The sequence below is a fragment of the Abramis brama genome, assembly GCF_963993115.1.
Source record: "Abramis brama genome assembly, chromosome: 8".
Taxonomy (NCBI): domain Eukaryota; kingdom Metazoa; phylum Chordata; class Actinopteri; order Cypriniformes; family Leuciscidae; genus Abramis; species Abramis brama.
Genome location: NC_139970.1, coordinates 31,808,202 through 31,824,470, shown reverse-complemented (window position 1 = coordinate 31,824,470; position 16,269 = coordinate 31,808,202). Strand labels below are relative to the sequence as shown.

The 16,269-nt window shown below is 37.0% G+C and overlaps 1 protein-coding gene across 2 annotated transcripts in view; it reads right to left on the bottom strand.

The window, feature by feature from the left end:
* vangl1 (VANGL planar cell polarity protein 1) overlaps positions 1-15,187 on the bottom strand; it is a 31,816-nt gene extending 16,629 nt beyond the window's left edge. The window contains exons 1-3 of one of the 2 annotated variants that reach the window (XM_084123126.1): positions 15,050-15,187; positions 5,042-5,259; positions 795-930 (exon numbers count right to left, since the gene is read on the bottom strand). In XM_084123126.1, the coding sequence (XP_083979252.1) occupies positions 795-930; positions 5,042-5,112 (207 nt within the window). In that variant the 5' untranslated portion in view covers positions 5,113-5,259; positions 15,050-15,187. Of the gene's footprint in view, positions 1-794; positions 931-5,041; positions 5,260-13,407; positions 13,672-15,049 lie in introns of those variants that run through there. The other variant, XM_084123127.1, reaches the window with a different exon arrangement.
* Between the last annotated feature and the right edge of the window lie 1,082 nt (positions 15,188-16,269).

Sequence of the window (16,269 nt, the reverse complement as noted above, 5' to 3'; positions counted from 1 at the left end):
AAAAAAAAATGAATTTTTCTGTTTTCTGGAGCATGTCACTGTCTGAAATCCCTGTTATCCTCTTTAACTATGGCCAGTGTTTGCTGAGGTACAGCTCAGAGTTCAATAGATGACAGATGCCCACGTTTGACATCACATACAGTTTCATCATACATATATTCTGCTCAAATGCATATGCAAAGCAGCATTAAATTCAACAAGAATGTTTGTATTGTTCATCTATACACTATAATATGTATTCATGATGTGCATGTGTGGCTATTTTTATTGTACATTTGGAATGAGCGTAATAAGTGAAATAAGGATTAGATAATTATAAAAATGTAAAAAATACAGTATATATACACAGTACCATTGGAAAGTTTTAGGGTTGATAATGTTTATAATAGAAGCCTCTTTTTATCAATGCATAATTGCTGAATAAAAGTTTTTTTTTTTGGTGTATTGATTCCAATTATTTGAAAGGTCGTGTAACATTTCATTTTTATTTAAAAATATAATGGATATTATATAAAATTATACGTTTTAAAAAACATGCTTTGATTTGCTATATGTTTAGTATTAAAACATTAATTCCAATTAATGTAAAAAAAAATGTTATTGCTTCTTTTCTTTTAACAGCCAGGCATCACAGTTGCTTTAATCTAATCCTTGTCAGTCTGAAGCATGGGACTGATTCAAGCAATTTACAGGTTCAGTTCCTCTGGAGTAAGTTAAGGGATCTACATCAAGGGCACAATGGTGATACCCACTATCACATTGATTCTCTCAAATATATCCAGTGTCTGACTCACCTGGGCATCTGTGGGGGCGGAGCCTTGATCCGGCTGCTGTGGCTGGGCTGACGATGCACTGATGGTGACATTTTTGTCTGAGCGGCTGCTGCTGTCACGGCTGTGTGATTTGTGCCGATCCCTGCTGCTGCGTTCACTGCACGAGAGAGACACACACAGCGACGGAGGTGAGGGAAACGCTGTCGCCATGGCGATGGGAGCAGGGAAACACACTCACACTAATGACAGGATAACCACCATCATCATTCTCCCTCTTCATCCTCTCACTGACACGTGCTGGCTTCCTCTAGCGCCGTCTCGTCCATGCCCTAGCTGGAGCATCTGGTGCAAACTGGGTTAGAGGCAGTGAGCTGTGACGACCCTAATCCAAGCACAGCTTTCTCTCCCTCTCTCTCTGGCTCAATCCTGTCTTTTTAGTCATAGCTAATGTCTGGTAAGCCTTAGAATAAATCAAAACTGATAAACACAAACAAATACAGCACTATTGCACACAGACGCTCTCTCACACACACACACACATTCTATCAAACAGAAGCAGGAATAGACGTCTCGCTCTGAGTAAATCTTGACATCAGCAAATAACTCTGCAAATATCTGCAAAGATCACACGCTGTCTGTGTTTAACAATATACAGCAATGAGGCATGAAAATGATATTGTTACAGCAACTGATGCTCGTTTCACAACCTAGCATCCTAACGGTCATAGAACCTCACAAAATAATGATTTGGAACACTCTACAGTGCAACAACAATCCCCACAAAAATAGTGCTGCACATGGAAAATTTGACTGTCAATTTATTTCAATAGAGTCGGACGTCAGAAGATGCGCCTGGGATTTTAATATTTTGACTGGAGAAAAATAAACTATACCAGTGGTTCTCACCTTTTTAGCTAATAATTCACAACACAAAACAAACTGTATCATGATACTTTTTTTAAAAGTTATTAATTTTACCATCGTAAAAAACACTATTAATGTTATTTTAATATCATTGATATACTATTATAGTTTTGTTCATATTTTGATTAAGATATAGTTTAACATTTTTTGTTTTCATTTACATTTCAACATTTTAGTTATAGTTTTGTTTTTGTCATTTTTAAAAAAATATGTATACCTGTATAGGTTTTAAGTTTTAGTTTATTTAGAGAAAGTTATTTATTTAATGATAAATTTTGCCTTGGCAACTAGCTGAAATAAAATGTTTAAGTTTTTTTATATTTTATTTTATTTCAGTTAATGTTTTTTTTTTTCAAGACTGTTTTTTTTTAATGGTTTTAGTTTTAGTATACTATACTTGCACTGCACAAGAGTAGTACAAATTTTAAGTAAGCATTTTTTTTTTTTTTTTTTGCAGTCTGTGATAGGGTGACCAAATTGGGAGCTTTGTCCCGCGTCCAGGAAGACGTAAACTGTGTCCCATCTTTGTATTGTTTTTCTTCCCTTACAATATTACAATAAGAAATATAAGAAATACTAAGAATAAGATTGGCTTTTATCCATGTGCGCAGCTGTATGTTCTAGCTAGAGCGGGAAATTGATCAACCAACACATTAGTACAGAAGGTTTTTTTCCGCTGCTGACAACTAGACTGAGCAAAGGATTTAGTGTGGACCTCATAAAAACTTGTTAAATACAGCTACACCAGCCAGGACTTCATCTAGACACATTCTGGATAAGAACATCCTGATTAAACCTACCAGATCCAACAAAAAATACTGGTTCAAGATGCACTGAATCCGGTAAAACTCCTTTAATGTTTGCATAGTCTAATAAAAGGGAAAAAAAGTTGCAACTTAAGGAAATTTATTTTAGTATAAAATGTGATTTTTACCTATTGCTTAGTTTATTCTATTTAGCAGACTGAATATGTTCTATAGAGTAAATAGGCTATATTGTTTCACTCGAACCTGGGTAAACAGAGTGCCAGTCATTTTATCTCTCACACACGTGTCCTGCATTGTCCCGCAAAATCACATAATGTCCTGCAACAGAGCAATAACCAGGTGGTCACCCTAGTTCGTGACCCTATCAGAACAGATATGCGACCCACCATCTGAGAATTACTCAACTATACTTTTCTAAAGTGACTCTCTGATTATAGATCAGTGAGTATGTATAAAGAGAATGCATTATGAGGATTAGAGAATTGCTTTTGTCTTACAATGACTTCAAACTGTTAAGTTTGGAAGCTGGTTGACAGTTTATAAAAGTACATGTTTTGATTAGCTAAAATAACTTATATTAAAACATTAATTCCAATGCAACCCTTAACATGTTCCTGTCCTTTTACAGCAAGTCATCACAGACCCCGACCCCCCTGTTGCTTAACTCTAATCCTGGACGCCTGGGCATAGCGGGAACGAGATTGTGTCGTATTATAGAACATCTACAGCTGAGCCTGAGGGACTAAGCCAAACAGCTGCTACAACATCCAACAAAGTACAAAGTTCAAGATTTGTGGACAGCCATGTATATGTACAATCAATTATTAAAAAACTCTATTTGTTTACCACTACTCTGAATTTTGGGGAGAAAGCATCCACCACTGGTTTTTCCACCAATGTCTATGGTGGGTACTTTGGGTATGATGTGGGAAGATATATGAATTAAAAAATATATAAGCTCTCCAGTAATATTTTCATATTTTTTATACATTTAAAAAAAAAAGTTTAAACAATTTAAATAGTTTAATAATAATAATAATTCAAAATAATATATTTTAAAATGATTTTTTTTTTAATAAAAACTTTAACCTCAAACAGATCTTTAACTGCTACACCACACCATATTCTCTAATTGTTCTCCCTCCATGGCTTCAAGACTAAACTTATTTATATTTCCTTTTAACAGTGCTAAAGGTCTTGGCACTGAATTCCCAAAAAGATTCTTTAAAAATGTAATCAATGAATAAAACAACAAAGCCCCTTTTCCCAACAGTGCAGATCTACACAACTTTGTGTGTATTGCAGTATTGTAAATACCCTGCAGGAAGCATGGGAATGTAATTAGAAGTTATATAAACTGGGTGTTGAGGCTGAATGGGAGAGGCAGTATGATAGCCCCTGGTGACACACTGAGGTGTCCGTCCCCACCCAGGCATTATAAATGTGTGTTGATGTCAAATGTGTGGGTCAGATTCGTTTGGAAATTGGACAGAAAAAATGTAATCCTGCCCACTGAGTCAAGGGAAAGTGGCCAGATCAGTGTATGCTATAGACATAGACAGAGAGAAATAGACAGTCTGAAACTGGTGTGTGAAAAATAAAGTGAATATGTTTTAATAATCACTGTTTTAACTATCATTTGCACACGGACCATTTTTGCCATGCAAAAGATTGAAACCAGACTCAGTCCTAAACAGGCACGATTACCGTAAGATATGAAGATGATAGATGATCGAATTCATCCAAAAATAGTTATTGACTGATAGGAGTATTAACGAAGGAAAGAGAGATACACAAGTAAAAAGTGGCAGGAAGTTTGAAAGCCAACAGAAAGAGGACATGCATTTGAGGCTTTCTCATTGAAGATGCATACATTCTCTGCTTTCATGCTGGAATTCCACAGGCCTGTTTGGGCCTTTCACTTGAGTTTTTTTTATAGGAAACCAAACAATAGTGAAGCTCAATAAATAACTTCCTAATTACAGTGGGTGTGGTCAAAACAGTCCAAATCTGTGAGCAAAAATCATACAAGCATTAACCGTTATTTATGATAGGAAAATTTCACAATTGTTGCGCACCCAAACAAAAATCTTGAAGTTCAACCCAACAGGCCTTATTTTGTTTGTTTAAATGCATCTAGAATTACACAAATAGTGTCTTCATCTAATGTGAGCATATTTCATATTAATTATATTTGTGAGACTAGTATTTATTTTTAATGAAGAAAAATTACTGAGTGAACCTTTAACCAAGAATATTTCTTTAATGTGTTATGACACTGATTACATTTTCAAACTAATAATTTAGAATCATCAGAGGCAAATTCTCAATAATTTAATCTGAAAGTAATTAAAGACATCCCGTCACTAATGAGCAACATAATCATTCCACAGACAAATTCACTTAATTTCGTTAATACACTTGAAGCTTGAAATAAATGCAAAATCTTTTCATGATGATAATATACATTTTCTGCATGAATAAATCTGGGGAAAAAACCAAGAGAGGAGAAAGAGAGTATGATGTGTACTGTATGCATGTGTATATGAATGCACATGAGGCAGTTCAGCCCTTTACCTCTGTTTGTTTGACCCTCGTGACCTATTGGAGTGGTGGGAATAGCCAGAGTGGATGGAATCCGTGTCCATGGCAATACTGTCTGTGCTGTGATTGGTTTAACACAGCAGAGGGAGGAATGCAGAGACAGTGAAAGTGCAGACGATGATCAGGACATACATGAAGTTGCGCAAGTTGACAGGATCGTCTCTAGGGGCTTTCTGTTATCAAGCATTAACCTAAAGAGAAAAAGAGAAAGGAAGAGATTTTTTAACAAACTCCTATCTTATACCATAAATACATCAAATACAATACAATCATGTTATAATAATGTACATTATTGAATTCAGAGCTCTTAAAAAGGTCAAGGTTATATCAAGTCAGTAAAAAAGTACTGCAATACAGCGCAGTAGTCTGGTTCCAGAAATAAAAATACCATTCATTTTCTTCATAGAATAATAATTTATTAACAATAATGTATTGTTAAGACCGCCACTGCCGTGAAAGACAGCAAATTATCAAGTTAGTCTTTCTACACTCTCAACCTACTTATATATTTATCTTTAAAAATTCAAACTATCAAACTATCAAAAAAAATTAAGTTTTAGATTCACTGCTGCATCGCTAAAGTAGAATTTTTTAATTTAATAATAAAAAATCTTCACATTTGTTAACCACAAAAAAACCTTAAAACTCAACCTAACAGCCCACATTTCGTTCTTTTACATTGCTTTTCTCCAATACAGTGACAACAAATACATTCAGAACAGAAACAACAAGCAGCAAAGCCTAAAGCACTGTAAAGCACCTCTACAACAACAAGCTCAAGGTGCATTTGGTTCAGGACTGCACAACTTTAGCCAGTTCAGAAGCCAGACTAAATTTATTTTGCTTGCAAAAAAACACATTTCCCTTCCGCTTCCTCCATCCTAGCTGGAATATATCTGCTAGTGATAAATTATTAAAGAATGGAAGGTATGATCCTTAGGATATCTACTGTAGTTCATTACTATTCAGATATTCCTTTTCATTACTATGCCTCCATTGCCCGCTCACTTGAACTCTTGTGGAAGCTATTTTTCTTAGTCGTTCTGTTCTGTTTGAGCGTTTTTGGTCCTCAGTTCTTCGCCTTCAGGCAATTCTGCACTGAATGTTAGGTGCTCTGTACACCATCAAATACACCATCGCAAAGCAGACATATGCATTTTCCCACAAAATCACATTTAGCCTAAGCCAGCATGCTGGCCTGGTAATGTTACTCATAAGCCCTGAACAAAAACTTAAAGAGTTATTCTGGAGGAAAAAACTTTTAACATCACACTGTCATTATCATGAGGCTAGCAAGCCAAGAGTATCAAGGCTCTATACTGAGACTTCCAGCACAGACCTTGTGCATTGATTTATCCACTCATAAATTACTCATTTGGAGTGCACACAGGCTCTAGTGCCACCTGCCATCTCAAAGAAAGCAACCAACACATCAACACACACACATACACACATATAAGAGGATTTACAAGTCTAAAAATTTGATCACAGCATGGCACAGCAAATTTATTCCATCACAAGTCACTTGCATTAAACCATCATGATGGAATTAAATTCTGCATTATTCTTTCTTCCTCTCACATTTCCTGCCATTTCCTGTTTGGCATGGTAATGGATATTACAATGTTGATGTGGCAAGCAGGGTGGGGTTGAGAGCCATGGGAACGGAGTGATTCCGGTGGCACGGGTGCTAATGAGCGTCACCTGCGAGGAGATACGGAAGGATAAAAGGAGGAGTGAAGACAGTGCAAGACGAGAGAGGACCAGGCCTGGATTGTATGTTGTTGTTAATTTATGAGGCAGTCATCTGTGATGGGCTGCCACTTTACTTTCATTTTGTTGTTTGCTTATTTGTCTAAGTTTGTTGAACGATCGCTGGTTCCCACCTCATTCTTCCCTGAGCCTTAAACCTTGCTCCAGTTTGGTCTTGGTAGAATAGATTTGCTACGCTACAGCTGTTATTGCTGCTGCTGCTGCAGAGTAAGTACGGATCTTGCTATTGCCAATACATACCCAACACACTGCTGTGAGCAAGTAAGAGTTGCCGCTGCTGAACAATATAGCATACATGAATTACCCATAGCAGATCTATACAGGTGGAGCTGGGGAAGTTTCTGAAGGTGCTGCAACTGCTACAGCAAATGCTGACCAAGTATTTGAAAGTTGAGCAGCGAGCTCATTGGCTACTGATACATCAGCTGTGCTCTATAGAGGATGATGTGATTGCAAGCAGATTGAGTTAAGGACCTATCAGCCTGTGCCATCTAGACTTTCATGACAGAACATTGTCTCTCATGACGCTTTGCAGACTCTGCTCTGGCTGTGTGCATTTTTATGTGTTTTGAAGGAGGCGTGGCTTTGAAGAGCACTCTGAAGGGAGGTTGGGATCGAATGCTTCCCCGAAATTGCCTAGCCTACATTTAATACATTTAGTCCAACAAAAAATTCACTGCGCTACTCACTGCAAGTATTTACTCTAACTGCATTCTTTAAGCCTATCAACATCTATATATTTTATAGGTATTTATTAGCCTGACTACGTCAGACTTCGTACTTCCGCTCAATTTCATTTCGCTTCTGTACTCAGTCTGAGACCGCGTCAGAGCTTTCCGTTTTCCTCCGGCCTGAAAACAGCCGGCCAATCAACGAACAGAGGGCGGGCTGAGAGCCGTGACGTAGACGCTGATTGTACCGTGGATGCGTAGATTTACTTCACATAATCTGCAAAAGTCGTTCACAGCCATGTTCACTCCGGTATTTCGCTCGATGGTTTTGTTTTCGCATCATACATGTGTTTACAGTGGAAGTTAGATGCGGCTGAGCATGCGCATAACACACGTCATAACCAAACGTTATGTGATTGGCTTACGGGTAACCAATAATTTTAAGCTTCAGACTAGCGCCCCCAGGCGGTAAAGAAAACGTTTTTCTATTACGGAACTCCAGACTCTCTCTACGAAGCAAAGCGAAGTAGCAGAGTCTGGTATTACCAGGCCAGGTATTTATACCATCCTCTTGAAATCAGAAGAGAATGATAGTAAACTTTGTACTGTAGAAAAAAAAACAATTGTTTTGAGCATGTGGTTTACCTTAAATGGGATGATAATCTCAATTGCTGGTTTATCTAAGAATTTATGGATAAACTATGTTTCTGATCAATGTGTGGTATGTGAGTTTGCCAAGATACCACTGACTGACCACTTTCAAGTCTTCATTTCTCTTATCAATGGGAGAAATCTGACCTGGACAAGCACACATTGCATTCCTGTGGGGTTACCTCATAGTGCCCTGAAAACACACACACACACACACACACACACACACACACACACACACACACACACACACACACACACACAAAGAATTCCTCTAAAGTTACTCCATGTACACTCATATGCCTTAACAGAAAGTGTATCAGGTTAGGGAAGCTGGGGGCTTAGCATTTTCAAGTTATTATTATATCCTATCATGAAGTAGAAGAAAGCAATTACAGCCAAATGTTTAACAACTTCAGACAGGTTTCACTCTTCTTATCTCATTTTTAACACTGTGTGTCGATCCATTACTATTCTAGAGACAATTCAAGGGTTGCTGCATATTTCACAGGGCAGCATAGGCCACGTAAATCTCTTTTGTAAAAAGCAGGAATGCAAGGTTTTGAAGACTTTGATACGTGATCTGTCTAGATGAACTGTCTAGGCTGTTGAAATCTGAAATCTGGGATACACAGATTCCTAATTCAGGGTGAATAGTTTTCTAATCTTACCAGGCTTGCTCTATTGACTTTAATCAGTTTTCAGAGTTCAGATAAGCAATAAACGGGAGAAACGAACAGTTTTTTTTTTTTTTTTAAATTGAAATGCAAAATTTGATAAACATTCATCACTTGTATTTCAGATACTGTGTATTTACCATACATCTCAGATTCGTATTTATCAGAAATTCAAATTCGCACATAGAGAAGAACAGAAAAAACAAAAGGAAAAAAAATATGTACATAGGAAGTGATCTTTCTGTATATTGTAAGACTGTACATTGATTTGTGAAAATAAAATCTCTCTGTGCTTTTATTTATTTATTTATTTATTATAAAGGGATAGTTCACCCAAAATAAAAATTCTGTCATCATTTACTCATCCTCATGTCATCATTTACTCATCCTCATACTTCCCCCCCCTGTGGAACACAAAACAAGAAAAGAAAAAAAAACATCTAATTTTGTCTGTACAATGAAAGCCAAAGGGGTCTGATGTTGTTTTGCACCCCATTGACTTTCATTGCATGGGCAAAAATGGTTAAAACATTCTTCAAAATATCTTCTGTCTGGGCTCAGTTCTCAAATCGTAATATTAGTCTAAATCTGGGCCTCAGCTTATGGTCTCATAAATGGGCACAGTATCTTCACCATTAAATTCACAAGAATTTCATGGCTCTGAAAAATCTACTGTAAAAATCTTCCTTCAATGACCAGTGACCTTCAATTTCAGCCTGTCTGTCACACATTGCTATCGTATGGCTTCACAAGACTTGGAAGACATAATATGAGTCACGTTTATAATATTTTTGTGCCCTTCAAAATCTCCATTCCCTATTCATTGTCATTTTATTGGAAATGAGCAACCATTATTATTTAAAAAAATCCTTTTGTGTTCTGCAGAAGAAAGTAAGTCATACGCTGCAGAAACAGTGGCATATTTTAATGTGAGCTGATGGACAGTTGCTACTAGAGCATATAGTCAGAATGCAGTGCTAACTGGAGCAGGAGAGTCCCTGGAGGCTTTTACATTTAGCCATCAAAACTCAGATTTTCACAGCCATTACACCTACAGCGCTAAGACACATCATTTGACAGAGAGGGCCACTCAGCCAACATAGCCTTTAACATATGTTCAAAAGCGCTGAGTAATGCATATCACATACACACATGTAGAAACACACTTGCACACAGAAGACTTTCACATTTGCCCTAGAGGCAGTCATGGATGATCAAAGGCAGAACAATAACACGTCTTCACCTTACTAAACAAGAATACAAGACAGGCAGAAAGACAGAATCAGAGAGCAGAAAGAACGAGAGCGAAGGGGGGAGGGACAGTGAGAGTGAAAGGTACAGAAGCAGAGAAAAAAATACACTGTATTCTTCAGATTGAGCAAGCGTGACTGACACATAAAAGCAAACACACATAAACTGACATATATTAATGCAGATAGAAATAAAACAGGGTATGCGTGTACGCATGTATATACACAGATACAATATATATATCTGCAAATATCAGCTAATCTTAAATTCACCATAAAAATCTAAATTATAAATTATTTATCCGTGCACATCATTATTTTTTTTTATTCATGTTCGCTCTTAATCTTTAATCAAAATAACTTCCCCTCCCTCTCGCAATGACATCTCTTCTCTTTACATGTTTTTCGGCATGAGGGTGGGACAACCAATCACTCGCATGAAATCACTGATAGCAAACCACAACTGACGATCCAATCAATCCCGATGGACAAAATCATGTCCCGCCCCTTTATTTTTCCTTGTCTGAGAAGCCACTTCACTCAAGACATCACAATAGGGAAGAAAAAACTTTAGCATTGCATGCTTACTTTAAATTTAGTATTGTCTATTTCAAAAAATGTCAAAATGCTTGAAGCTATTCTGCACAGGTTCGATTCTGGCCTGCAATATGTACGAATACCATTTCTCCCCTTTCTTAATAATTTCCTGCCAAATTCCCCCCTTGTCATGTCTTCAACACACACTAGCTCTTCTCCAAGACTACTGGAGGTTTCCCTAAGGAATTCATATCACAGAAAATGTAAATAACATGTTTGTGTGTGTATATTATGATGAAATGGACAGAGAAAGAGAGTAAGACTAGGAAATAGAAAAATTGCATTATAGAGCCTTCCTCACTTTTATCTGGGCGTTGAGGCCAGATGGAAATTAAATAATTGTGTCAGAAACATTGGTAGCTCTATATTTAGCCAGCACAATCCACAGAACAGCTCTCTCTTTCTCAAACTATGAGTGCAGTCTGTCTCTAAGGAGTAGATGTGGGGAAACCACCACACACACACACACACACACACACACACACGAATAGTAGTCAAAAACATCACAAAAGCTGCTGTTAGTGACTGTGTAGTCCTCATTTACTCCATGGGTTTTCATTCATATGTTCCTAATGCATTTCATTCATGCGCTTGTGAAACATCCAACTCTCAATATTAAAATATTAATCATGACATATAAACCAGCATTATTCTGTATACAAATACTGCACTTATTGTCTAGAGTGACAGTTAGTATAAAACTGTTCATACACTCTTAAAAATAAAGATTATATTAGCACTGAATGTTTCAAGTAGAACCTTAACCATCAATGAGTTAATAAAAATGAATAAACCATCAATCTTTAGATTAGAATGATCTTCACACTAACTAAGAAGAAAAGGTTCTTTGGAGAACTGAAAATGGTTCTTCTGTAGCATCACTGCAAATAAATAAAAATAAATAAATAAATAATTTTTTTTTTTAAGAGTGCTAACTGCTGTCCATGCCTGAAAGGCCACTGACGCTGGCTGGATAGCCCATCGTCTTTCCCATCGCTCTTCATATCACTGTAAAAACACCACATGCTTGTGTGGTTAGCATAGTGATTGCAGCTCAGGCCAACACATGAGCTTTTGAGGCATTTTACAGCAAGGCTTCCCTGTCATAAGTGCTGTTAATGCTCCTGGGTGCTGTTTGAAGAAGCCTTTGCTAGAAGTGTTACCAGGTCAACATATGTTGTGGTGGACAGTATAAGATACTATGAAATTAAAACTGAAGAAACATGTGTAAGTGAGTTTCTGAATGTCTTATCAAGTCCAACATTTTCAGACTCCACGCCTTTCCGTGTTCTTCCTTGGAATACTTTTTAAACAATGAAACCTAAGCAAAAAAGAAACACTGAAGTATTAAACATCAGAAATGATCCCATTTTAAAGACATATGTGTGTGTGTAGCAATATAAAGATGGTTTATAAATACATTCCAGGTACTCAAACAACAATGTGGGAGACCTGTTTTTTTGCGGTGTTCTTGAGATAAAGTTTAGTGTTATTTTAGTGCATGTGAACATCAAACTTTTAGATAGGCCAATGCATAATTCATGTGCTGTCAGATATAAAATGCAAGAGTTGAACTGACAGATTAAAAGCCAGCGTTTGCAAGTGAGTGTTGTGTTGTTTTCTGATGTGCAAAAGACAAAAAAAATGTCTGCTTTACAAGAAAGACTGCCTCATTGCTTATTTCTAGTGCTTTAAGAGGAGAAACACGCACTTCCACTGCTTATCAGACAGAACAACAGTATACAAAACGTTTCAGAAATGCACAGGCTCTGTTAAAATACCTGTATAAGTTTAAGTACTTTTTTATGTTTCACAATTCATTGATATGAGGGTCCAACATCATTATCTGGCCTAGTTTAGCTGGCAGTAGTTTCCTTAAGAAAGAGACCAAGAAGCACAAGGAAGTCCTGAGATGGGAATTTGCGTCAGATGTGAGCAGTGTGATTCTATGGTGAACGGATGTGATTTCACCAGGTACAACATTCCAACCAACCAATCAGATTTGAGGGACAAGTTTACAGTGTATGTCAAATGTAGGCTTACATCAAGGGTTAGGTGCTTCTACATCCGTGTTATTCACATATCACTTACCTCTGATTTCAGGGATAAGTTATGAGTAGAGTTAGGTTTAGGGGCAGGGTTAGGACTAAATATTTGCACAGGAATGTTGTTCCAGGATCAACAAAATATGTTGACCTAGGAACATGTCTTACTTGGCAAAATCACAGTGACAGTATATAGCCTACTCAATGCAATAGACATGTCACTTGATAAGCAAGTCAAGATAAGGAGCATGTTACAGACCACATTTTACAATAACAACTTGCAGTAGGCTAAGTAAGGACACCTGTATCTGAAGAAAACTGTAGCCTATGTGTTACAGTTGTAACCCATCTTAATTAATCTTAATTTTGGAGATATGCTCTGACTAAACATTATAACAAACATTTGTTATTCCACACTTAATAATTGAGAACAAAGTCAGAGAATAATGTGAACTTAAATAGTAAACTCAGCCAGCAATCATAATAAGCACATCCATAAGTGTTTGTAGCCTATGTGAAAAAGAAGATAGATTAATAGCCTACTGCAGACCCATGCACCCTTTTAAAGATAATCAACCCCACCCCTTTTTTGTCATGATTATATTATTTAGCCTATACCTTATAAACAAAAGATTAGTCAATCAGAATTAAAGTTAAACATAAGCATCAATTTACCCTCCGGCGGCACCTAATCCAACGCAATTCTTTACGCAACGTAAAAAAGGCACAATGATCTGTTTCATTCCTGCAAAGCCGTTCGTTGTCTCCATGCGCACCACGCATTCAAAACAAAAATGATCCGCTTTTATATTGAACATATATTCGTTTCATTTTGCAATAATAATTTCGAGTGCAACCCCTCAGCCTAAGAACACTCTGAGATGAAGAAAAGAAACGGGAACCGCAAGAGGTCATAAATCGCATGTAGCTCATGGGCGTAAATGACAGCGTTGGGAAGACCGGTTCATTTGAAAGAATCGGTTCGTTCGGACGGTTCATTTCAATAGACAGGTTGAAAGGAGATTCACCGATTCGTTTCATAGCTCAAAGTGCTCCAGAAGCAGTAGCATTTTGATGTTAAATTATGGGGGGGAAAAGTCTAATACAATAATTAGAAAATATAATAATAAAAGTAATAAAAATAAGAATAAAACAATGAAATGTTTATAAAAACACTATATTATTTAAGATTTAAAATAATGTATACAATTTTGGACGCTTATTTTAGATGATATGGGGTACGTTTCCCAAAAGCATCGTCAGCCAATATGGTCGCAAATTCCATTCATCCCTGTTGATAATGACGGAACTTGCGATAGTTGTTTTAGGAAACACACCCCAGGTTGGTTTTAGCTGGTCAAGCTGGGAAACCAGCTGAACACCAGTTTGGCCAGGCTGGAAGACCATCTTGACCAGCCTAGGAGACCAGCTTAATCCAGCTACTTCCCGCTTAAACCAACTAAGACCAACCAACCAGCCTAGGCTGGTTTTAACCATAGGTTTTAACTGCATGTCTTTTATTTTTATTTTCATATGATTTTTCTTTTTTAATTCCGTGGTCATTCCTTGGTTATATGTTAATATCACTTTCCCCAGCTGTAAAACTATATTTAGTTCTGTCTTTATGAAATGTTTTGTCAATCCTTTACTCTGCTGCTTCGAGAATTGGTTCCACAGAAAGGTTAAAATGACTCGGCTCAAAAGAACATTTCTATTGCGAATCGGACATCTCTAGTCATGGATACACCACCCAAGTCAATGGAATGCCAACCATGTGCTTTAAAAAAGGGAATCACTGCCTCTAATACATCCGATAAAACAACAAAAAAATGTATTTAACAAGCACACATGGTGCGAGCGTGATCCACCCAGAGGCATTTTTAGAGGCGACTCGATGCCACGAGACACGAGATTAATGATCATACTAAGAAGTCAGCCCACTGCACAATAAGAAAATGTCTTTTTATTATTAGAGGAAATGTTACAGAAATGCATCACATGTGCTTCTATATTAGCCTCAAGTGTAATGTATCGATAGTGTTATTAGTATGAATTTTCACAGTGAATTTTACGGGTTAATTCGTCAGGATGGAAGCATCACTAATGATTTTCGTTGTAACCCTGTCATAAGGACTATAATCAATATTCTGTATGAGCAATGACTTAAATCTGTAATTTTAAAGACAGCAGCTGGGCGTGAGAACTTTAACATCATGCATTCCAGTGTCTTCTAACGCCAAAAGGTGATCACTTGTATTTAGATCAATGCAGTGAGCACAAAAGAATAGACAATAGGTAGGCTATAGTAGAAACTTACCTATAGTGGCCACACCAACATCCCCGATAAAATGATCCGATGATCAATACACTGTACCCAGATTTACCCACTTCCATGCATTGCGACCAATCTGACGGCAGTAAAGATAGTATCCTTTACAGGCGGAGCATACAGATGATACACTTTGGCAGAAGAGGTGGAGGGACTGAGACTCATTACAGTGTGCAGCGCTAGGGGGAGTTATCGCCCTGTCATAAGCACACTGGTACTACACACACACACACACACACACACACACACACATGTACATCTGTACCAGTCTGTATGTCTAATTAGAGGCTATATATATATATATATATATATATGAATAGTAAGTATTATATATATATATATATATATATATATATATATATATATATATATATATATATATATAGCCTATATATATATATATATGTATATGTTATATATGTGTGTGTGTGTGTGTGTTCACGTTTACGTTATTATATATATTTTTTAATTATTGTATTAACACTTTATTTGTCTATTTTTTCTGTCAGTATGCATTTGTGGGGGATTTACCAGGAAGTGACTTTTCCTGCAATGCACACAGTTCCACCAGTAGGTGGCGACAAGTGAATTTCTTTAAGAGTGAGTCATTGACCCATTGATTCAAGCGATTTGTTCAAACTCACTTCTTAAAGGGTTAGTTCACCCAAAAATAAAAGTTCTGTCATCATTTACCTGCACAATCACTTTATATGATCAACAGATTTAATTTAGGCTTTTATACACTTTTGTCCAAAGCGACTTACAAATGAGGAGAGCAATAGAAGCAATCAAACTAACAATAGGGCAACAATATGCAAATGGGACGTGACCAGTCCCAGTTAGTCCAGCACAGTAGGCCTACACGTAGAAAGGTTTTATATGTATGTATGTATATGTATATGTATATGTATATGTATATGTATATGTATATGTATATGTATATGTATATGTATATGTGTATATGAATATAGAATAGTAAGTGTTAGTAATAATGGGTCAAGTTTTGCCAAAAAAGATGCGTCTTTAGACGTTTCTTGAAGATGGCTAAAGACTCAGCAGCTCGGGTTGAGATAGGCAGGTTATTCCACCAGCAGAGAACAGTCCAGGTAAAGGTCTGTGAGTGATTTTGTGCCTCTTTGGTATGGCACCACAAGGCGCCGTTCACTTGCAGAACGCAAGCTTCTGGATGTAGGTCTGGAGTAATAGGG